At 34.1% G+C, this 26,076-nt stretch overlaps 1 protein-coding gene across 4 annotated transcripts in view; it reads right to left on the reverse strand.

Moving 5' to 3' along the window:
• Positions 1–26,076, reverse strand: part of AP3B1 (adaptor related protein complex 3 subunit beta 1) — a 153,160-nt gene that overhangs the window by 68,015 nt on the left and 59,069 nt on the right. For all 4 annotated transcript variants that reach the window (XM_054285619.1, XM_054285609.1, XM_054285629.1 and 1 more), the window contains exons 10-16: positions 24,265–24,319; positions 24,114–24,185; positions 21,632–21,694; positions 20,605–20,737; positions 14,856–14,965; positions 6,127–6,303; positions 596–782 (exon numbers count right to left, since the gene is read on the reverse strand). In XM_054285619.1, coding sequence (XP_054141594.1) covers positions 596–782; positions 6,127–6,303; positions 14,856–14,965; positions 20,605–20,737; positions 21,632–21,694; positions 24,114–24,185; positions 24,265–24,319 — 797 coding nt within the window. The remainder of the gene's footprint in view (positions 1–595; positions 783–6,126; positions 6,304–14,855; positions 14,966–20,604; positions 20,738–21,631; positions 21,695–24,113; positions 24,186–24,264; positions 24,320–26,076) is intronic.

Below are 26,076 nucleotides of genomic sequence, written 5' to 3' on the forward strand. Positions count from 1 at the left end.
TAATAGTTTTTCTTCAAAATGGAGCTCCTTTTAAAGCTTCAAAACTAGACCTAAGTAAGTGTGAAAACTAAAATGCAAATTGTCACAATAACAGAGTATTTTTAATTTAGATAGCCTGATAGCCTTTTAATTTGAGAAGACAGACAATGAATATTACTGGTAAAACAACAGGCAAAATACACAGGGAAAATTATTATTTTGGAGAAAAAATATCTACAGAGATTCAATTTATTTCAAATTCATATAACATTTGAAGTACTCACATTAAGAATCATCTAATTGTAAAGTCCAGGTAAAATCCTAGAGCTATTTTCCTAAATTGAAGAATAGTTTTCCTCAAAAGACATACCTTCTGTTATTTATATAAAATTTAAAATCTACATGAATAGAAATAGATCATTTTGCCAGGGTTTATTGTTAGAGAAATGCACTGTGCACCTTGCTTGTTGAAAAGCAAGTAAGCAGACTGAGCATCCTTGCATATTAATCTTTTCTGTTTGCTAAGTGACACAATTTGTGAGAGTATTTGAAATAGAATAAGCTGCCACATTCCTTTACACAATGAACATTTACCAAATGATTTTGGCAGTTATACCTTTAAAAGGAGACTCAAGCAATGGGGCAGGTTTCTGTGCCAGAAATATTTTTTTGGCATATTTGCTTAAAGCTCCACTCTTCTCATTCGGAACAATAAGCTGCCTAATAAATCTTGTACGGTCTCTGATGTCGTAGCTTTGATCATACTTGCCCAGATTTAATACATACTGGGTAAGCAATTTTGTCTGTGGAAAAAAACAGGACAAGAACAGAATACAAGTTATTTATGATTATTGATAACTCTGGATAAACATATTTAAAGAGGTAATAAAAATGAATGGTTATGTCAAACAAATGTTGCTCCACAGGGAATATGCATTTCTAAAGCTGCAAATGGAATTCTGCAGCCAAAGCACATGTCCTCTTCTGTATTGGGGAGGTGAATGCTGAGTACTGAGAAGCAGCCATGTGCTAGATTATTAAACTGCTGAAGTGGAAAGAAAGGCATCATTAAAAAAATAATCATATATGGCAAACCCGCTGAAGGGTCTACGTGAGGATAATGAATGTGGAAATACAACTAAAAACATGGCACTCAAAACTTAATCGGAAAAATATGCAGGACATCAAAACATCAGAGGGTATTAGGGGGCTGGCAAACTGCTTCTGCTGAGGTGTGTTTTATGAAGAGATACTGTCCCTGGCATAAGCAGTGTCTGCACTCTGACTGCACTCAGTTACTTTATCCTGAATTATGACCCATTAAAGCAGACACATGAATCACTGAACTGGATTACTGCAAATTATTTGCAGCGCATTTAGCTGTTACTTTTTCATAAAAGCAAGCTGCTGATGCCCTCTAAAAACCAGGATAAAAGACTTCTTCCATTTTTTTTTCTTAAAGCCTTCAGTAATATCAGTCATTTATTTATTTATGTTAGAGCAACTTACACTATCACAGGTTTTTACAGCTTAATAACAGCTTCCTAATTTGATGTTTGAGAATATTAACATCTTAAATAATTTTAACAATTCAGATAATTTTTTAAGCTAAGAAAATAATGTAAGAAAGGAAGGAAACACAGAAAACAAAAATAATGTAGTGTAACCAGAGCAACACTACTGAATAGACTGGAATCCACTAGATTAATTTGAAACATGTATGCTACTTCCTCTATAAACAACCAAACAAGAAAAAGAGCAGAAGTAATACACTGTCCTAAGGAAGTAGTTTTTTGTACTTCAGTTCAGAACAGATGCATAAGACAGGGTTAATAACGTATAATCATGAGAGACTTATCCACATTATACAAAGAAACAACCTTGCATATATATATTGTTTATCATGCTGTTGCTATGACTATAACACAGTTTCAATCATTTGAGCAGAAAAACATGTCCAAAAAATCAGTTAATTTTTGTATATGCCATTTGCTAAAAAAAAAAAAAAAAGTCAGATTAATAATTTTCTACTTGAGGATGCAAGTTGAAGTTTTCTTTTGGAGATATAAAAATCTTTTTCAGAGTACTGATTAACTCCCGTAAGTGAGACACACAGTAAACAGAAAATGGTTCTAATTTAAACTCCATCAATGCAACATATGCAAGCATTTAAAAAATAACCTATGGTGCCAGAGATTGGAATAAATTAGACATTATACATTAGAATAATAAAACAGCATAGTTTAAAAAAACTGTCAATGAAATATTTTTTGTTTCTTTTTTCTCTCTGATACCCAAGAATGGCTCTGTGAAAAGGGTTTTTTTTTTCCTTGAGGTACTGTCTTAGTTCTGGGAAAGGCAAAACTTTCCCATATGTATTTCACAGTTTATTGGCAGCTAATTCTGTATGAGGGTATAAAATTTTAAACAACTGCATCAGACTGAGCCTACATAATCTGCACTCATGCAGGACTTATGCTGTTCAATGTAAATGGAATTGGAAGGGAGGGTTCCCAGGTAGCATGCATTAAACTAAATGAGGGATACCTCCTGCAGCCTTTGTCATCACTTCACTGTAAAACAAGACAAGACTCCTCACTGACATGGCAGGAAGCTTAGGTGAATGGATCATAAAACACAATGATCTTAACCTGTGAATTGCTATAGGGATGGGAAAAGTTGAAGGCCTTGTCACAGAGGGCATTTTTTCAGTGAGTGTTGATGGAATTACATAAAGACAAATATGACAGATAAAGAGTTGATCCTGAAAGACTGCAATTCCTTTAATGGGATAATTTTCTCCATGATCTTCTCCCTTTTCCTCTTCCCTGTTCTGTCCTCTAAAATATAATTTTCATATTGTTCAATATAGATGAATACACAACAAACTTATAAACAAGAATGTTCTGTGTCTCCAAGAAGTCTCTTTGCAATTATCAGATACACTATAGTTTTCATGGAAACAGAGAGGAAATCTAATTTTAAAAAAAATTTCTTATAGTAAAGCAATCAAATAAGTAGAAGATCTTTTCTACATGGAGGTAGCTGATAGAAACAATTTTTTTTTAATTAAAAACAAAAAAAACCCCAACAAATACATGTAAATTTTTCCAACAAGGGAGTTCTCAAAAGAAGCTGAAAATCATTTCAGCAAGCACGCTGATTTGGTGAATCATGACAGATTCTGCAAACCATGACTGCTTCATAGAATAGTGACAAAGTATTTTGATCTGTGATTTAAGACACTTATTATCACTTGTCAATATTTCCTGATATCTCTACATGCACATTGTATAGGCTGAATATAATTTCTTTTATCCCCTAACTGTTGAAGCCATTATTATTTTTTGTACACTTTGTTTTGGCTAGAAGGGTTAGGTTTAGGTATTTCTAGAACTCAATCATCCTCTAGCAACATTTCTGGAATTTTCTAGTGACAATAATTCTATTTAAGGATTTAATGCCTATCCTATATTAGCAGTAATTAATTTTTTGGTAGATCCCCACTTGAATATTTTACAATACAGGTTTTATCAACAGATGAGGCTCCACAATGAGACAGAAACAGTTATCTATCCACTCCTATATATCATTAGCTTTCAGTAACTTGATTCTTTGGACGCACAAGATAAGGCTATTGTGCTAAACCACCACTGACATATCTATTTACACCCTACAACTACTTGGGACTTTTTCTGGTGGGAGTCCTACTGCATTACACTACAGAAGCCTATCAAAAATCAAAATCTCTATTTGTTCTGTTACATGCAAGAAGCATCTTAGGCAGCTATATGGCATATTTCTCTTATATGTGCTGTCTAGCACACTCAGGGTTTTATGACCCTAAGTGTTGAAAAAACAAACCAAGTTTATCAAAAAATACAGACAACCAGAGGGAAGTCTGTTTTTGCTACATACCTATCCAGATATAACTGAACCTGAAACTTCCTTAAATTATAGGGAAGTCTTTGAAAGTCCATGAGGTGATCTCAGGATTTAAAGTACATTTTAATTTTATTTTAAGAAATCTTGTTCAAAATCCTATGAATGTGTTCACTGTTTCACCATATACTTCAGGAAACTACATGCAAATAAAATAATATACTTAGACAAAATGAGTAAAACAAGCAAGTCTTATTTACTCCAGAACTTTGTGCTTTTCTCCAAACAAGACTTAACAAAGTTAAGTCAAGATGAGTTCAACCTGCCTTTCCCTCACCTGGTGAAAGAGATCTTTTCATCTACTCAGTCAGCATTGAGTGTTTTCAATAAAGTGAAATTTTATCTTTGAGGTTTTCACAACTCCATTAACTTTGGATGAAACAGATGAATTATTCATAAAATTACTACATCATACGATATGATATGGAGACAGAAAACAGGTGACTGAGGAGAGGTGGACAGACTTACAACAGGGCAATCAAGTCCCCAAGATATGACATCAAATTTTAAAAATGAAACTGAAAAATGGCTGGACTTTTTAGGAAGTGAAGTAATGCCAGGAAGTAATTTTAATACTGAGTGAGTAGAGAAGAGTTCCTCCTGGAAATAATCATGTAGATATAGGAAGAGTGTTGTCAGTCTCTAATGGGAAACCCATGGTATTCCAGTTTGAAAGGAACTTCGAATCAAGCCAAGTCACCAGACATACACTGTCATCAATTTTATGTGGATACCTTGACTGCTTGAGATAATAAATTATTTTTCCACAACCTAAAACTACAAGAGGAAAACACCCTTTGATGAAATTCATCATTTAGTAGGCATCTCAGAGACAGTTTCTTCTGCTTTATCATCATTACCATGTTTGAATAAAGAGTATTTTGAAGAGCACTTACAATGATGATTTAAAATGCATTAAGATGTGAAATGCATTGAAGGAATCACAGGAAAAAATGCATCACAGAAATCCATATGCAACAGATTTTTGACCAAATATGATGTGGAAGAATTTATGTGCAAAATTACAAAAACTATATGGGAAATTAGTAAATATAATGGACTAAAAGAGGAAAGTTTAGACAGTAAACCCAAATATTTTCTTATCTCAGTCAGCATTTTCTTTAAGATGAGCACTGCCAGAGAGAAGTCACCTTTTATTACTGACCCATTTTAGACTGTATAAGCAAAGCATTCACTCCAATCTGAATGCATGGAAAGACACTTCATGTCTCACATGCCCTACAAAATAAAGCCTAAGATAGATCACTGCTGTAGTTGCATATAACTATCAAGGAACAAGAAGACATCACAGTTGCAGAGATGCAAAATCCTATGCTGTGCAAACTGTTTTAAAACATAGAGGTCTAGCAGCCCAGAAAAGTACATATATCAGACAATGTATTTCTTCTACATTTGGAAAAAAAAATCTTTGATTTTACAATCTTTGGATTTCCAGTGAAAAATTAGTGTCAAAATGCTACATTCCATAGTCAGTGATGGGATTCACAGTGTTGTCACTTGGAAGAGTGAGGCACCTGGCACCACTCATAGCCATTGTTTTCAGCTGCTTGAAGATCTAAGTTCATGTCTTTTTTATCTGACATTTTTAGATTATTTTTACTACTAGTGATATTAAAACTCATCCAAGGTAAAAGGAAATAGGAAAAACTAAATCAAACCAGCCAACCAACAAAATAAATTAAAAAAAAAGAGAAACCGGTTACTATCTTTAAAACAAGCATTGTTGGAAATAGAAAACCAGGCCTATTGCTGGCATTTCATTTTAGATACCCTGAACAAAAAAATGGGCAACTTCTTGTTCAAAATTATAGCACTTTCTTGAAAGCTGTGGTTTTGGTTTCAGAAAACATTAAATCACATCATCAAAATCTACTACCTGGTACAGTTAACACAATTTACAGATCTTTTCTATTTATGTGAAGTACAAATATCACAATTTCCAAAAGACACATACAAAAAAGTTTATCTTGTCACTATATTCACATTTATGATCCAGCACACACTTAAAGACTCATGATTAGATTTAGTCTATTACATTTCTTGAAAACATATGTTCTGCTTTTCTTCATAGAATAATATCGATTAGGTTTGGTTACTTATATAGTAGAAATCATTACTGATCTATGCAGACTGTACAAAACCTGCCATGACTCTAAATACATACAATACTGAGTTCAGGCTTACCTGCTTTGAATTTGTTAAGTAGAGTTTTGCACCCAAGTTTAAGATCTGCAACTTTACAAGATCGTCTTCATTCGTGAAGCTCTTGGCTGTCTTCCTCAGAACATCAGGTGCGATCTTTGGAACCCGTTCACAGTACTCACCGATGAGCCAGAGGATGCTGGCTCTGGCTACTGGAACCTGAGACAACATTAAGCACTCTAAGTTAACAAAGTCACAAAGACTACTTGCACACTTGTATGTGTCTTTTGTTTAATAACAAGTTAAACAAAATACTATTTAAAGACAATTGACATAAAAGTTAGGCAGTGTGAAATTAAAAACAGCCACTGTGGAGGACTGAATATTCATAGAAATGTAAGATACTGATTCTGACCCAAAACCCGTGCCTTACAGGTTGATGATACAGAGGCACACAGAAGTGATATGTTGATATTCACAGTACAAGCTGATGAGATTTGGGAACACAGCCCAAGCCTTCAAGATGTGGTTGTGAATTCCTGCCACCAGGTTATAGTAAACACCTGCCTATCTAGTTTAGAAGCATATGTATTTCTTTATTTCTAGCTTTCCTTCATTTTTATTCAGAATTTTATGACAGTAAGATTTGTAGTTTTGCAAACAAGACCAGTTAAACTCAGAATACTGGTGAGACAGAAGTTCAAAATTGCAACTCACAATTTCTGAATGGGATCTACCATCTTAACTGAAACACTGACCAAAAAGTTCCCATGGGTCTTACCATTTTGGAGCTGCTTGACAGTATCACTGAAATAATTGGCAGTAGCAGCTTTTAGATGAACTCCCAGTCTATGATGCCGAGTTCAGAAGCACAGCAAGGCCAAAACCAGAGAGAAGGCGAAATGGAAAAGCACAGAGGGAAACAGAAGCTCATGCGACATGCAGTTTAGATAGAAGCAGTTAAGATTTAAATGAAATAATATACACATTTTCTTTTAAAATATGTGTATATTATTTATATATTATTTAAAAGGTGAGCTTAGCCTACAGTACCTGGTAGTCAAGTTAAAAATTGCATCTAACATTTTTCTCTTTCCTTGAGCAGAAGGAAGAAAGAATGCAATGAGAAAGTTCAGAAGCATGTCTTGCATGGTGTCAACAGACTGTGGTGCTCCAACAGACTGTGGTGCTCTAACATTCTCTACAGCCTCTTGTTCAACATTTTCCCTTGACATTTCAAAGTTCCAGTCTAGCAAAAAGAGACTGTAATTCAGGAAAAAGAAAAGTTTCCACAGCAATTTCACGAAATTTTATTGCTTTTTCTAAAAGGATCAGAAAAACTCATACTAACATTTTTCATTAGTCCTTATACTACACAGTAATCTTTATTAATAAGCTTACACTAATGGCAGGGTGAGTTTTGCCTTGGATAAGATTCACAGAATATACGTGCTTTAGAAATGCAGCATTGTGGTTCTCAAAGTATTAATTCTTAGTAACTTTCATATATGTTTTAATTGCTTTTCCAGCATGTCTGTTATTAATATATGAATATCTATTCCTCAGAATGACAACGGGAACCTAATATTAAGTATCTTACTCAGTAATCTCATAACATTTGAAAGTACTACTTATGAAAGTATATTCTAAAAAGGTAAAATGGCCTACTAAGCCTACTAAAGAAATACTAATCATGTTCGCAAGAATTTTTAAGGATTAAATGTGCTCCAAAAAGTTTGGAAACAACTCTGAATGAAGTCAACTTGACAGTATTTGCCTCTGTACTTGACATGGTTAAAAATATACATGCCAGCAAAAATATAAACAGGTATGTCATGGGGAAAACAGAGGACTGCCTCCACTGAAAGAAAAAGCGCATAATGGATAAACAGAACAGAGTCAACAACAACAACCAAAAGTCCTGTAAGAGATAAAGCTAATTCTGATTATGGGGAAGAAATTTAAGATAGAGGCAACATAAAATGCTGAGAGTCGTATAACACAGTGATTTAAGATATATTGATATAAGTAAATACAGATCAAGATACAGATGAATTATTTAATGTGAGTTGACAAAAAGTTAAATAGCCTTGGAATTTACAGTATGAGAGAGACGAACAAGCTACTGAAAAACTGCTGTGTATAAAAACTTTAAACACTCAGAGTATGTTCGTCTGCAAAATGGTAAGACTGATGCCATTACTGTGCACTGATTTCAAAAGGGAAAGAGGTTATTTCTAATGTTCCAAAGGTTACACTGCATTAAGACCTCACACCCAATCTATTATTTTAAATTGGGCTAAAGAATAGTAATTGAGTGGTACATTAGATTTTCCAGTACTGGAGCAGTTGAAGTTGCCTACTGTACAGATAGATACCTCTAAATAAGAATATATAGGCAACTTCAGATTTCAGTTACGCTAGATTTGTTTTTCTAAAATATTTTATTACAGACGTGTTAAAATACTAAAATTCTACAAGAGATCATCAAGTACCATAGTTTGGACAGGAGCGTACCAGAAACATTCTTTTTCATATTGTTGTCTTTTGATAAAGCAAACAGAGCTTACAGAGCAGACCAATTTCAGTAATAGCAATAATAATGACCTGCAAGTATCGCTCTTGTATTTTCCTAGTCAAGCACAGGACTACACTTTAAAACCACAATTAAATGTATTTAAATATATTTAAATATATTTAAATAGTGTGCATTTAAGCACAGTGTTTTACTCATGAAGTCTTTTTTCCAGTTTGTAAAATAAATTTATTAGAGTAATAAACTAGTTTTACAATGGTAAATAATTAAACTAAACAAAACCTCATTTGAAAAATAGTGACAATGGAAGACAGAAATTTCTTGTGAGAATCTGCCTTTTAACCAGGTGGTTAGCTTACTACGTAAATACTGCATATATATTAAACACAATTTTGTGCCATAAGAATCAATACCAATTAGAGACTTTTTGAATCAAACCCTGAGCAGAAGCCATTTTAATGAAAAGTGTATGTCGAACTGATGAACCCAATGTTTCTGTGTCACTGGATTCATTTGAGGTCAAAATCACACAATATTTTCAGACTTCTTTTTCCCTGTTTAAGTCTTCCAGTTCTCAACCATGTAATATCAAATACATGATCCTACAGCTGTTGTTTCCAGGGTACTCAAAACAGCAAACAAGAAATGAAGCCCCTTCTAGACCTTCACTGCCTTTTCCAGTATAGCTTAAGTAGGGACCTTGAATTGACAAAAACGCAGGAAATAATACTTTCATTATTCAGCCCTACTCTGCATTATCCTCAAAGGCAAACAGGATTGTAAATTACTTTGCCTGATGTTTTATTCCATATGGCCCGAGCAAGTGGTTAAGTGCACTTTTTAAGCCTTTAGTACCAGGAGGCAGTTTCTGTTGCCATTTCAACCCATTACCTGTCTCAAGGAAAATAAATAAATGGTTACAAAAGAAAAACAAAAAACCAGCCAGACACTCCCCACAAACCAAGACTCTGGTTACTTACAGCAATTAGAGAAAGATACCATAAGGACTTTACAGATTGCTCTAAGCAGCACAATTGAAAAACTACTGAAAGGTAGTTCAGCTCGCAATATATTCACACAAAACACAAGGGTAAAGTACAACTTAAAATCACCAGTTTTGGTTATTCCCATCTGTCACAAAATGAGAGATACTTAAATTGCAAATGAGGTGCAATTTTCTGCATCCAGGAGAAAACTTGCATGCTGGCAATTTTTAAAAATTTTACTTGGAATCAGAAATGGAAAGAGGAATAAAGTTGATTTGAAATGTCAGACTGACAGCAAGAAGAAAAGGTACACAGGAAAGAATAGGAGCAAAAGAGAAGTATTCATTTTTTGTTTTCAAGGACTTATTTATTCTTTGAACCTCTACATATAAAATTCCTTTAAAAGAGAATATTTACTGGTGACTGCACCTCTTACAAAATGTACAATTTTCTTTTTAAATTGTGTTTTATTCAAGCAGAATATTTATTTCAAGTTCAGTGTCGCTGGACACAATATCCTATTGGCAACATATTCCTCTCAAATTCTAAAAAACCACATAGATATCCGAGTCAGTAAAAAAATTGTCAAATTATGAGAATTGTTTGTTAAATCATTACTAATACAAAAGTTTAAAAATTATTTATTAAAGTAAGAAGGTAAAAGAATGTGGCTAGAATCTGAAACTTGCAGAACTGAAATACACACAAAGATATGGAAGTCATAGTTTGTGATACCTTCTCTACCCCACAAGAAAGGAGAACTAAATTAAAGAAAGCAAGCTCCCTGTTCTGTGAAGCCGTATCAGAAACAGAACTATGAGCAGTATTTATGTAAGACTAGAAAGTCAAGTTTGTTATCTGTGTGAACAGAGCAGTGTTAAAAACCATGAGTCCACTAGTGTTGTAATAATAATCCCAATCCAAAACAGTAAATAATAACATTTAATTGCATCCATAAGTGACGTGATTTTCCTCGCATATTAAGCTCTTAAAAATTACACATCACTATCTTATTTTTACTCTATGTTTGGAATGTCTTATCCAATCAAGAAGTATTCTTCCTCATCTCTAGATCAGAAAACCCTTTAGGCTTGTTTAATGTTCCTGTTCATATTCTAGAAGGACTAGGAATAAGTCTGTAATGAAAAACAAGAATGTAAGAATTCACTAACTATCAAAAGAAAAAAACCTGCCTTAACAGTACTGTAAGAGAAAAGTCACACTGGAAGTCAAGATTCCCATCACCCATATAGTAGTCCTTACTAAATACAATGTACCATAATAAATAACTTTTCTAAAAAATGAAAGGCAGAAACAAATTTGGAGACTAGTGGCCTTAGAACATTAAGAAGAAAACCCCAAAACATATTCTACACATACTAATGAATTCCCAAGGTATTTCTAAGGAAAAATACATTGTGGAATCACGAACATTTTCAGAGAGTTGTAGAGTTGTTAAGTCAGTGTTCTGCAGAAGTCAAAAGGCAGGCAACACCAGTAAAGTGAGATAAAAAGCACAAAACAAGCAGTATCACGATGTCATTGCATAAGATTTGTCTAGCATATCTGACCACTGGGCACGCTTCTGGTCACCCTACTTTAAAACCCACACATCAGGAAAAGGCAAAGAGAGGGGGGAATAGTTGATCAGAGACATGGAATATGAGGAGAAATTGGGATTTTTAGATTAGTAAGCATGATGATGTGGACAGTAAGTAGAAGCTTCCAGTAACTTTATTCCAGAAAATACACTGGAGGTGCACCACAATGAACTTCTCTTAGCTTTAAAACCCTTTCCCTAAAGCATCAGATTTTGTTGCTGCTGGAGACAAAATGCATAAAACAGTTTTTGAACTGACCCTTCGTTAAATGGCTCCTTCCCATAAGTATATTTTCTAAACTTCTATCAGTATAAAAGCTGTACACACTAAATTAATTAAGCCTACCTCAGAGTGCACACCTAACACAAATAAGCACTACTCCAATCTCTGGCTCACAGTTTTGCAAGTCAATAAATTGCAAAGCATGACAATGTTATTAACACATTGACAACTAAATGGAAATGTTTTTATGATTTTTAAAAACAGAAGTCTATAGAGATCCAATTATTCTCTTGTTTAATGCCTTCAGGACACCATCAGACATGTACTTCTCCATTACAGCTTTTGATGGGTGTGAGGAAAGGAGGCTGGAACACAGCTAGATCACGCTGTACTATGCACAGCTCTAAGAACTCAGCAAGTACCACACACAAAATAGACCTCATGGATCTTTGCCTGGGCACACCTGAGATAAAAGTTTAAGATACAAATGAAAACACACAAAAGTAAAGGAACAAAAGTAACTACTATTTTCAGATATGTAAGAAATAATCTAAGGACAAACTGAAATGGACCTAATCTTTATTATAATTTAGAGGCAGGGATCTACAAGAGTTCAGCATTTTTAGGTGAACTGCCTAATATTCCTTATAGTTGGTCTTACTATTTTTCATATATGGTCCTAATATTTAGCTTCTTATTTAATTAATTTTACAAGGCAAAATTGTTATCTTCTATATATTCTATATCCCACCTCTTTCTAAATGGCTTTTGCGGATGAAGATGAGAACAAGAACAAGTAAATTTCAGAAAAGTAAATGACCTGAAAAAAACATTGCTGTGAAAGATATTCAGGCACCTCAACACTGCCATCACAATCTCAGGCTAGCACAAGTGAAATTTATAACAATATCAATAACAAAAAATCAGGCACAAATTCATAAGTCTATTCCTGAGGTTACAACAATTTTGCTTATTTTAGTGGCTCTTTACCATTGACTTAAACTAAATCATGACAGAACAATCAAAAAGCTTCTTTTTTCAGTACGGGCTTTTTGATTTAATTCTGTTAACAATTTCCTCTTCATGCTTTCATCTGTGTAATACCTAGTACTAAATTAATTTCAACTCTAAAAAGCAACAAAGAATTTCTTTGTTTACATTCCCTCATCCTTCAGTTTCCCATCCATTCAAGCTCACATTTGGCTGCTTTTCCTACATGCAAATGCAAGAGTACCCTAAAAACAGGGGTATACGCCTGTATAGTGCTATAGGGTAGGTCCTCCATGTTTCAATCCTAATACTTTACAACAACAGAAGAGAGGCCAAGGGAAAAAACTAAAACCAACCAAAATGCCAAAAAGCCCTGTGAAAAGTAAGTATGTACACGTGTGTATGCATGTAAGTATGTATATCATTTGTCAGTGTAATAATGGTCAGGAATCCTTGACAAAATCCAGACAAAACGCAAGGCAATTGCGTTATGTCAACTCACAACCACTTTTGCCATAATAACATCAGTGTCTAAAGTACAAGTGCAGATGTCAGGAATTCCAGTAATACTATATTAAGTGTTGACATCGCAAACTAACACCTCCAGTAATTACATACTCATTCTGAAATGCATACACTTATCCTTTACAGAAGTAAGGAGTTAAGGGTTTGGACAAGATGATGTTTACAGTTTCCTCCCAACCCAAATAATTCTGTGAAGGAATACATTCATTTTCAGGCATTTTAAGGGCAGTCAGAAAAATGATACAGCACTCAAATTTATAATTATGAACTTCTTCAAAATATATTCTTTAATTCAAAGTCTTGAGCACACCAAGAAGGGTAAGTGTGTTGAAGTTGTAATTTAAAATGTCATAGAAAGATGTAAAAAAATCACTTTGGAGAACCTGCAGCTCCTTGTAGGTTCATGACTACATGACTCCAATTCTTCATCACCACTTCTTTGTTCTTGAATAAAAGCCAGGATCAGATTTTGATTTTTACTTTATTCCAATGACTGCTCTATCCCACAGACTGTTCTCCTACCACTTAACACTTTCTGCTATTCTACATAACCTCATATTGTAAAACCTGAGAACATTAAAGTACTTTAAGCACAGCATGTCTTCTCCCCATCCTCGTTATTTGACTTAAAAAAGGATTTTCTTTTCCACAAAACTTGGAGTATTTACTTGAAAGTATTAATTGTATAAAGTAGCTACAAAACTCTTCTAAGTTTTAAACAGTACATTTAGAGAAGCAACTATTTTCTCTTGTAGAGTACGTGGAAATAAGACGCCAAACTTATTTAGTAAAGTGGCAGAACATTGTTTTTGAAATTGTAATATCCCATCAAAATATTGCACAAATTTTCTGAAAATACAGGTGATTATTATATATGAGGTATTACTTACTTTGATATGTAATTAGCAACAGTATCTTATTTTGATATGAGCAATTCAGTAAAATTTATTTTCTTTATATCAGTTACAAACTGATCATCAGCTCTTAGCAGCCAAAGATTTATTTAATTTTTCCAAAAGTATGAACCAAGAATACCATCTTTCTTTTTCTTTTAATACTCTAAACTTTGCTGAATTCGACTATGGAGAAATGAAGGTTCACTGATTTAGAAACTACTCCATTATCAACACATATGTAATTTTGTGAAAATCAATAGTTAAATATGTAATTTTATGAAATTAAATAGTTCTCAACAGAAAAATAATTGTTGACAGATCAAAATCTGACATTTTTGGTTAAGGATATAATAGATAGCTACTAGATGTCATAGCTACACTCTAATTTAGGACAAATCACTAAATGTTTTATCAATTACTGGGCCTGTGAGGAGAGTTTGAGAGCTAAGTATTTGCATACCTAAAGGTCAATTAAGTCTAAAGACAGATAATGGGGAATAATTCAAATTTTAATGTTAAATACTACAGAATCTCAAATACCCAGAAGATACAAATGCAACTTCAAGACACTGCAACACACTCACAGCAGTATATCTGATATCATGGAAAGGTCATGTAATTTGGGGAAAAAGGTTTGAAATAAAACTTTCAAACTCCTCTCCAGATCATGAAGACAACTGGTGAATAATCCTTAAGTAAACTCATGATTTTCATTTCAATTTACCCACTCCACATTCTAAACTTGCTATTCATCCTGGAGTAATAGTACTAGCAATACTTAGCATTTCCATGGATCTCTTTAAAAATAGCTTCCCAGACCTAAGGCATAAATTGGAGCCATCTGATAGCTTCTACTTCCTTTCCACTAAGATCATGAAAAGAAATATTTAATGTTAAAAAAAAAAATTTGTATTTCTCTAATATACCTACTTCCATTTACAGCACAAATTCAAAGGAGATAAAAATCTCATTATCAGTTGACAGGGCAAATAAGAGTGTATGAACAAATACTCACTGTAATGTTATCCAAGAGTTTGGCCATGTGCTTAATAATTTCACCATGGTGTGCCGGCTGAGTTTGCAGCAGTTTCTTAATGACAACAACACTTTCAGCAACTACAATTTCTGTTTTAGACAAAACAAATTATTAATTTTAAAAGCATTCATGAAAAAGAAAAAGCCATATATAATTGATTGTAAAAGATGTAAAAGCTTTCCAAATACGCTTTGCAGAACTGAATTATATTAATTTGGTAAGAAAGAGGTAAACCGTTCTACTAAGTAATATAAGTTCAGCTTCCTGAATCACGTTACAACCAGCAAAAAGAGGACACAAACATTCTAAATGTAAAATTACCAACATAGTACATACTGTATGAAACTACTTTTTAGTGAGGCTGCAATTCAGGTTTTTCCTATAAAACTGAGGAACAAGTGCAAAAAAATCTGATTTTCATTAAAATGATGCATATTCAAAAGTAATTTGCAGTCTGCAATGAGAATAAAAATGCTTGCATTAAAAGTAACAGCTCATTCATACGCTAGAGAAATATCGAAACACCTCCTTTGCATTTTTTCTAAATGCAAAGAATGTTTCTGCATATAAACAGTTTCTCTCAGGTCTGTAACCTAATCTCTAGTACATTCAAATGAAGCTTCTAAATAGCAAGCTGTTGTAAGATTCATGCCAAAGTCATGCACTGGAGTGCTTAACTACTGCAACAAGTAACATTCACAGCCTGATCAGCTTGTATGAAATGTACAATTTTTGAAGCTAAAAAGACCCCACATGAGCAGAGGCAAGCTTCCATGGAAGAGTAAAGTCATGTAAGGAAAGATGAAGAAATCTAACTACCATTTGCTAAACAGAGGTAATCCTCCATTTCTGTCTGATTTAATCTGACACATGGACCATTCATTCAGCAATCAACATGCTCAAGCTTCAATAGAACAGTATGGGCCAGAGATGTCTAAATTTTGCGGGGTTGTGGGCTTTTCTTGCTGTTTTGGGTTTTTTTGAGAAGGCAAACTTCCTTATGGAGAAAGGCCTTCCAAGAGCTCTGAGCATATCATTATGTCATTTGCCTCTGAAATGCTTAGATTTTAGCTTGTAGCTTTTTGTGTCATCTTTTATTTGACATGACATCTGTCATTTTTCTAGACTAACTTCTTGAAGCAAGGTTAACATCTCAAGGTCTTGCATAATCCTACAGATCAATTTAATTTACACTGTATTTTGCCAGATATTAAAATAGGAAGCCACTTCTTGAAACTTGAAAATTACAATCTGGAATATTTATAGTGGGGAACATTGGAATGGCAACTTTCGTCATTCAGTATTTTCTGAAACACTGAACAGTTAAGAAAAATAAAACTGAACCCTAAAAAAATGAGTGCACATGAAGTTATTATTATAAACACTTGCTGACAATGTAAAACTGACTATGGTAATATCAACTGCAGCAGATGAGATGTCACCATAGGAATTACTGTCATGCTATCTGTGGGAGCAAACTTAAAAGAAAATAAACCAGAATTGTAAACAATTTGTTAATCACAACTGTAAACAATTTTAGACTAATATGGTTATTTTACAAAAGTCTAGATATTTGGAAAAAATACAAAACAAAATCAAAATGCATTTATATCAGAATAAGGACTGGCATAGTCATACTCTGTGAGGTTTACTTTGTGCACATAAAGGATACAAAAATGAGCAGAAATAAAAGAGAAACACTTATGTTCAAAACCATAATAAGCTCCAGCAAAACACTAGAAGGGGAGATAAAACTCCCCTTCTGAATATGCAGTAAGAAAATTTTAAAATGTAACTCCTACTAGAATTATCAAAGAGGAAGTCCATACAATGCAAGGATAAACGGACACAAGAATTTTGAAACAGTCTAAATAATATCTAAAGGATTATAAAAAGTAAATTAAATTCTTAAAATAAAGACTGAAAATCACAGAAAATCTGATCAGGAATGCCTTTATCAATAAAGACTACACAGGGTACCAGCAGTTTAAATTTTCAATTCATAGTAAAAATCTTAGTTTCTTCTAACAATTTTGAAGTGGAATTGATGTGGATTTTGATGTGGAATTGACTAAGTAGAACAATCTCTGAAGACCTTGCAGCCTGACAACTTCTCAAAAACTTAAAATGTACTCAAGTCATACACTGTTCCAGTTTGTCAAATAATGATGTACGCAAAAAAATTAACAATGAAGCAGACAGTAAACTGTAGAACTAAATAAAAACTTCTTCCATAATTGAGAATTTGGCTGCATTATAACAGAACCCTAGAAAATCATCTCAGCATGGAGTATGTTACCAGAAAGCATTCAAAAAGTGAATTCGGAAATAAAACATTTGAAATCATTAATGTTACATCAAATTTTCTTTCACTTACACTAACCCACATTCACAGCAACTAAAACACACAAGTGAAGACTAATTTATCCACAGTATGTAGTTTGCATAACTACTTTTTCGAAAAGCAGCAGAACTGCATCAACTGGTTTTGGATAGGATGCCATTTTGGTTGGTGCTCCTTCCCCAAAAACATTCAAGGTCAGGTTAGATGGAATTCCAAGCCACTTGGTCTGTAAAACGTGTCACTGCCCATGGCAGGGAGGTTGGACTACATGAAATTTAAAGGTCTCTTCTAACTCAAATAATTCTGTTATTAGGGATACTAACAATGCTATTAAGGTTAAAAACAATCTAAAAGGCAATCACTATAGCTAAATACCCAGACGACCTAACTTTCTGCTTCTCAGAACTAGCCAAAGCTTAAACTTTTACCTTGCTAACTTTTCCATCCTTATAACATCAATAACAAATCTCAGGAACCCTATTAATAGACACAAACTGGATGCTACAAGTTGCTTTTCTTTAATGCCATTCTAACAGTAATTTGAAGAGATATGTACTAGCTACCAGATGTATTAACAGTTCCAGTAATTTTATGAATTGCGATTTCATATAAATGTGCAGGGCAAAAAATGTTTTAGCTATACATTCTACAACCAGGCAACTTTCAACAGAAAATGGAAGTCATCCATCTATGAAAAACCTGCAGGATTTCTAGTACATGCAGCACAGTCAGACAAGAAACTTCCTATAATCCCTATATAATTCCTATAATGTGTCTCTAACATCTAAAATTACTTTTATGGGCCCAACAGTCAGTTGAAACTATCAGTTGATACAATAGGAATAGCTGAAACTATTCCTATTGTTTAAAGGAAATGAATCAAATTCCAAATGTCACACTAGAGAAAGAAAGCAACTTTTCTTTTTCTCCTTCCTTCAGCAGATGAGGAAGGAAAATAATTCTCAGCCCTCGACATGGCTTCACAAAACCACTTTCTTCAGGAGTCAGTCAAGTTTAGCTTGCGATAATCATTCACTAAGGCAACTCATCACTGAAATTTCTAGAGTCTGTTGCACTTCTGTAGCTCAAATGTTGCCCTTTTTTTTACCCCACATACCACAGCTTTTCTGAGTAAGGAAAATCTGACTTTAAGTCACTTCTAAGCAACCAAAGAAAATTTTAAGAGCAGTTCTTGATATCCTTGTTTCTGGAACAAGGTCCTGACTCTTATCACCCAAGCTGCAGAATGATTAACTGTAAAGCTCTTGCGCCAGATATAACCAAGATATCCTGAGTGTTGGGTGGTATCTACAGTTACAAGCACATGGAATCAGAAGGCCCTTTTCCCACAAGCTTGTACCTCAGGATTCTGTTATGGTTTGGTAAAATTAGTATGAGCACCTCTCTTCGCACTCAAGTGCAGAATTCTTCATAATAAGAAAATAGTACAGAGAAAGCATAGCTGACTCTGCTGTCACAAACCTCAGAACCTGCTGAACCTACCAGCTTGAGCTTCCTGCTACACAAAGCAGCAGGACTACTTCCAGGCTTCAAATGACCACGAAAGAAGCAGCAGAGCAAAAAGATTGCTTGCATGCTTTAACAGTAAACGCTGGGGGAAAGCAAGACTAACTAAGACTCTTAAATCTATTCTCATCCACTATGCTAAAGCTCTTTTTTATTCCCTTACCATGCCAAAACTCTTACATTCAGTAAGCTGTGACTATCAGTAATTTCCTGCCACCTGGGGAAAGGTACCATGTAAATTATGCCACTCTATTCATTCCTTGAAAGAAGGAATAAAGACACTGCAGTTATGGTAAAGCAATTTGCCAGCTGCCAGGTTTAAAAGATCCTCAATATACCCTTTGCAGTCTTTCAGAACAGTAAGCACAAGAAGATAATTTTATTTGCTAGACAACTACTTAGAAACACACATGAAAACTAATCTTGTTGAGACAGACTTTTGTATACACACACATGCATATATATGTGCGTATATAAATATATATATATATACATGTTGAATCGCACTGAAGAAAATATTAAACTGACAATCTATGATAAAAGGAAAAAACTTCCTCTTATCTTTGTTCCTTCTTAGCAAAACAAAAATAATGCAAGAAAACAGATTGTTAAGTAACAAAATCTGTATTCTGGAGTGACAGTTTTATTATTTCGTTTAAAACAGAAGAAACATGGAGATTTGTACATGCTGAAGGAAGCCTACTCAGAGGAAGGTTGCTAGAAGAATCAGGTAAAACCAAGAACAACCTCTGAAGCTTGTATTTTTACTATGGTTGTTGCTCAATATAATACAAGAAGGTGTACTGTGCAGACATGGCTTTGTAACACAATATGGGAAGATATTTTAAACGCAGCTGATAATCAGAAAGGCTTAAACAGAAATAAGATCTGCAGCACTAAGAAATCACTAAGAAAGTTACACATATTAAAAATACAAAGCTATACACTGAGGCTACTTAAGAATTTCTGATTTAAGATGAGGCGGTTGAGAATGACAACTCAGTTCATAAAACAAGTAAGAGAAAGCTCTATGTGCTGCCAAAATTATGTCCTGAATAAAGGCCTTCTCATGATTACCATGAAAACTATGTCCAGGAGATATATGGAGGCATTAATGCTGCTTTTCAAAGGCAAGAGCAGTATCAGCCAAGTTCTTTGAACTATTTGAACTACTTCAGGACACTCCACAAATATGCTTTTGCTTCTTCCTGACATTATTTATTAACACACATTACTGACTTCTTACAAAATAAGACTGACATATTCATTGGTAACTAATGAGAAAATACACTATTATTAGGTATTGCCTTACTGTGCTGCTACACCCTCTTTGACTTTATCTACTCCTAGTTGTGTTCCCTAATGCTTTGAAATTTTGTTTCGCTATCCAAAAATAACAGAAGGCTAGAGTACAAAAGGAAGCCAAATTTGGGGCCATTTATCCTAAAACTCTTTAATATGTGCTTTCATTTAGGCATTGATGCACTACAAAAAAAATTCCAAGCTTTCAGCACCCTCTACAGGCTAACTGCTTTGATGCAACTTAGCTTGTAACTAACTATTGCTACCTATGATAATCAAAATAGTACACTTTAATAATCACAGCATTTTAAGAAAAAGTAGGCAAACATGTAATTGACGGCCATGATGAATTAATTTCTCTATCAGAAGAGAAAATAACTACCCAGTGAATACCAGAGCCTTTGGAATTGGAAGTGCAGGATTTTTATCCAGTTGTCAGCCAAATTCTTATAGAAGTCAAATCTCACTTCCTAATGTGATCTGAAACTTTGTGTGGTTCTAAGAAAATGTTTCATGCTATTAGCTATGCAGAAAATGAAGAGAACTGTAGCTTACCATCCCTGTTGGAGAGCAAACAGACGAGGCCGTTGAGGCACGTGTCAGTCACTTCAGTGATGTTAGTAGCGCATCTGCCTATTGCCTGAATTGTAGCTGCAGCAAACTGCTTGTCTTGGCTCTTCACGTAAGTCTAAAGAAACAGGATTTTTGCTAGTCAGTATATAACTCTTGCCAAACAAAGATGTACCACATTATTCTCAAGAGGGAAACATACTGTATAATAAATTAAACTTAGAAAGCTATAATGCACATTAGAAGCTATAATTTTTCACCTCCTTGTCACTTGTAGAAGACATTTCTTGCATGCTTTGGTCACCCATGGCCATGAAACCCTCTGATTTCAAGAAAGCTTGGGGCAGGGGGCAGTTACCAAAAAACAGCCATTTGTTTATGCGCAAGGTTGGAGTTGATGAGCTCTCTCTTCAGAGAGGTTTCAGTTTATTTAACTAGAAGCATCTGCGAAACTATGAAAAACCTACCTGCCTGAGAAGCAGTACCTTTCACAGAAATCCAGCCAGAGAATTGAAGCAATGCAAATAGATGCCACAAGCAAAGAGGAAAGAAAGGACAGACACTGTTTCTCAATATAGGCAGAAGATCTTGGTGATACGTAAAGATATTGGAGACAATAAACACAATTTCATCAAATGATTGATGGAAATGAGGTTTGGCAACAAATACTAATGGCCAAATACTGCTAAAATTAGGACCCTGTCATACAGTGACTTATAGTGTAAGTCAAGTTGCTGGAATTTGTGTATAAGAATATGGAATGATTGAGTTTTCTCATCACGTTTTTTCTTTTCTTTTTTGGTAGCTGGAATGAGAGAGAAACAAAATATTTGGATTCCTTTCCATATACAAATAGCTCCTTTAGCCATTATGGTGTGAGATGCTTTAATTTCCATATTTGGAACATTTCATCCTCGAAAATACTTAAACTTGAAAAATTTAAGCCTAGGAGAAACATCTGACAATGGAAAAAGAGATCATAAATATAAAAGGAATACACTTTCGCACAAACCTGAAATTCTCGAAGCAGAGTTGATATGTTGGCTTCATTTGCTAAATTTGTCATGATTTCAAGCTAAAAGAAAAAAAAGCCAGACATAGTGTCAAAAGTTAAAGCTAAAATATTATAAACAGTACCACATGTACACTATACTTTTATTGTATATAAGATACATATTAAAAATACTATTCAGAATTCAATAGAGTATACCAGATATCAGTACTAACTGGTACCACCATTGCACTCAGGAGGCATATTTTCCTTGCAAGCACTTACAAAGTTTACAAAATCAGGACTGAGGTTCGGTGACACATTTTTCATAAGCCTGAGCTTTAGTGTTTCATTGCATATCAAATGGGCTTGAACTACTTCTGTCAGCTTTTCCACACAACAGGCCTTAGCATATAAGAACCACACAACAGTATAAGAAGAAATAACAGAAGTCACAACTGCATCAGGGGAGAAATAATTGGCCATTATATTCAGATAAACTGTAATAAAAGAGCTTTAAACTCAGGAATGAAACATTTACATCTGTGAGATTCCTCAGATCTTATTCAACACCAACATCATACCTGGAAGCCCTCCTCTTTATATATAATATAAGAGGATTATATAAACACTTGGCATATATTTTAAAGATGCTATGCTTCCAGGCTGTTTCAACTTTGAATGAAGTAAGCTGAAAACACAGCCCCGCAACGTGAAGCCATGCCTTGGAAATACGTTGGTATTTTTTGCCTTGGAGGCATCCAGAAAAGGATACTCAAATGATACAGTCCACCTCTACTTCAAAACAATTTCTTAAGGCACATCACAAAAGGCCCTGAAAGATATGCATCTTGAATAGCATAGAAAGCAAGAGGATAAATGAAAAAGAGAAACATGCAAGAGTAAAGGAGATTATTTTATAGCATAGGGTGGCTATCAATGGAACATCACAAATATCTTCACTGGCCTTTTTCACATATGAACTGTGAAAGTAAGAAGACAGGCAACAAAATTTTCAACTGATGCTACAGTTTTCAGGGATATGAAAATCTCAGAAAATCTAGATTTTCAGACTAAGAAAATCTGTGTAAGAGTTCCAAATAATAGAAGACTGATTAATAAAACAGAAAAAAACCCCAGCACAGATCTGCAAAGTAATGCTTGTAATAGGGAAAAAACCTTAACTGTTTAGAAAACTACAGACTCTGAGATGATGACAATTAATTATAACTGAGAATTTGTGATTAAAATAGGTTACTGTGAAAGCTCAATGCTAATCAATGATCAAAAAAGCAAACTTGATGTTGGAAAATTAAAAAAACCGTTAATCCAAACAGCACAGGAGATAATTCAAGGGCACTCCTACATATTAATTACAGCCATGAATCTCACCATTCTATTTTGAAATAGGTAGGCTTGAACTACAGAAGTAGAAGAGGGAGAAAACGACAAGATTTTTTTATGTATGTAAAAGTTTTGGGGTCTTCTAAATTTTTCAGCTATCATGAAACAAATGAAACAATGAAAGGACAAACCACAATTTCTACTTCTCCACCTCTTCTCCAATATATTATCAATTAATATGGGAATTTAAATTCATCAGCTTTCTGTTATTTTTGGACTGATTACTCTTGGATAACAGTAAGGCATTCCTCACAATATTCCCAAAATCTAGAGAATATCTTTTTGGTTCCAACTGCCTCAAATTTACTTCAGTCTTATTGTTGGTATAAAATACAAAAAATATATTTATTTTGTATCTAAACATGATAGTTTTGGCATAGCCATCTTGTACTATACCACTCTTGAACATGTAAGTGCAATATGCATGTAAAATACAGATAAGGAAAAGAAAATATTGTTTCTTTCAGAAAACTACCTTCCACTTCTAAACATAAGTGCCTATGACAATCTAAAGCAAAACAAGAGAAAAGGCACATAATAGTAGACACTTTTTTAGCCATTGTTTTGTCAAGGATTTCACATTTGTTAAAGCATGACTACAGAGAAAACAACAAGGCAACAGCTGGAAACATGCATTGAGATGTGGCCTTGAGGAAAGCCTAAAGTACTTCTCCTGTCAAATGCTGACTTCAAAGAAAATTTGGGACTCAAGCACTGCCCCATTTTGTACAGAGGAAGAGATTTAACCTCTTTTTAAGCTAACAGTATTAAAGACTCTTTTCCTCCCATGAAATAGTCAAACTCTCAATGTTGGAATACCTGGTTGAAAAAAAAAAATGCTTTCTATCACTGAAAGGTCCTAAAAGCTCTAGGGGAAAATATAGCCACTCCTCCACCTGCAACACAGTAACAGGAACTTTCAGATAGCCTGACAAGCCTGAAGGCCCCTTGTGACTCAACTAATGACCTCTACACTTCTGAGTGAGATAAAGAAACAGCACAGATAGACTGGGTCATATCAGTGAAAAACATTCTACCTTTCTGTTGCAAACTGATTAGTCCAGTAGTATATAGAAAAATTTCCCTTTAATAAACTCACCTTGAGTGTTTTGATCATAGTTGGATCAGTTGATCTAACATAGAAACTCTTCAGATAAGGTTCAAACATGCCCTGAAAATCAGAATATATTTAAGTAACTCTCCTGTGTTTCATTTACAATGTGATTAAAAAAATTCTAAATAGGGTATACCTTTCTCTGAATTGACATAGTGGCAATATTTTGCAGGACAATATACTGCACCTCTCTAGAACGTGAAAAGAAAAATAAGAGTCATTCCACAAAATTACTGATACACAGAATAATTCAATACAGCAAAGAAAATTCAATTCTATTTGAAAATCAAGTTAGTTATCCATTTGTTTTGGCACGCAGAAGGCAAAGCTTATTGCCAACTACCAGTTTCATAATTCGATTCACAGAAGAGAGATACCTGATGAAACCAGGCTCTCATTTTTTAAAACTCCAATACGCAAAAATACTCACTGACACCAGTGCTATGGTACCTTTTGTAGGCTGAGGCTATTTATTCAAATCAGAATTACATTTATCATTTTAATATAATGGAAATAGCTTACAAAAGCCTTACATTTCATCTACCTTCTGGAAAGAAATATTTCAGGATGATACAACTGCGAATAAAAACACACAAGCTTCATCTGCAGAGTTGAAATAACTGCATTAATTACAAGAACAGTTAATCCCTGCACAATTAGCAAGAAATGCTATGACACTTTTCTCTTAAGAATTTTTATGAAAATTCTCAAAATGCGCCAGGATCTCCTGTGCCAGTAAACATTGGCAGATATATACATCTATAAAAAACTAATACTTTTACATAATAGACTTTGCAAGAGATAGACAATAATATAATACTAAAACATTAAAGATGTTTGGAGAGGGCATTCTCATCATTAATGCATAAGTTTAAAAGCCTCGAGATGACTGAGCAAAGAGAAATCTAGATACTAGTTCTGAAGCTTTTAAAGTGCAGATTTTGTGTCACCAATTGCTTAAAAACTAAGCAATAACTTACACACAATTTTTCTGAACCATAAGCGCTCAAATCTTTGCATGCTGCAAATTTCATCCTAATGAGAAATCATAATACCTATTATATCCTCTTACTCAAAACTGTATAATAGCCCTAAGATACTTACAGCTGTTGCTTACAAAGAAAAGTGATAACAGAGAAGTACTTAAGATCTTTTAAACCAATTTTATGCAATTCTTACATAGATGCATTGCAATAGTCAGCTACACATGATGAAACAAGACTGGAAATTGCTATGAGATGCACTTTCAGGCACTCTCACCCTAACTAGATTATAGCTTAGTTGACATTAATTTGAAGGCCACAGACAAATAACTTCAAGGGCAAACAGCAAAAGCTTATTTCAAAGTGGTTCCAAAAGCAAAAATGTTTCACCCAGAATGGTAACAGAAAACAGAAGAGCCATTCAAGACAGAAAAATCAGAAGACTAGTGTTATTTAAGGTACTAGTTGCGATACAGGAAAGAAGGGACTTTTCTTTTAATGAAACCTGAGTATAAACAAGCAATAAATCACATACAAGTGATCCTTTCAACCTGTGATTACGAGTTTATACATCATCTGCCAATTGCTTTAGGCACTTTACTCATCTTTGCATAAAGAGAATGGGAAGCATACTGTACTATAAAGCCAAACACAAAACCAATAGGGATTTACCTGAAATAAAAGACTGAATACTCTACACAGTCCTATTTTACTTTGTCAACTTTTAAAAAATAGATATTGAGCTGTGGAACTTTTACAGAGACACAACTCTTTGATGGCAAGGCTGACAAAAGTTAAGGTATATCTACAATGAGCAATATTGCCAGACACACAAAACTGAGTTTTTTAAAAAACCTTTGTGTCTGTTTGACAAAAATTATTTATAAAGTAAATTATTCTCACAGCAAAGTTCCAGCCAAAAATACCATTTTTAGTTAAAAAGTAATTCTGAAAACAATTATATT

Source organism: Melozone crissalis, unplaced genomic scaffold (genome assembly GCF_028551555.1).
Source record: "Melozone crissalis strain CALT ecotype California unplaced genomic scaffold, PUWL_Pcris_2 ptg000005l_1, whole genome shotgun sequence".
Taxonomy (NCBI): Eukaryota; Metazoa; Chordata; class Aves; order Passeriformes; family Passerellidae; genus Melozone; species Melozone crissalis.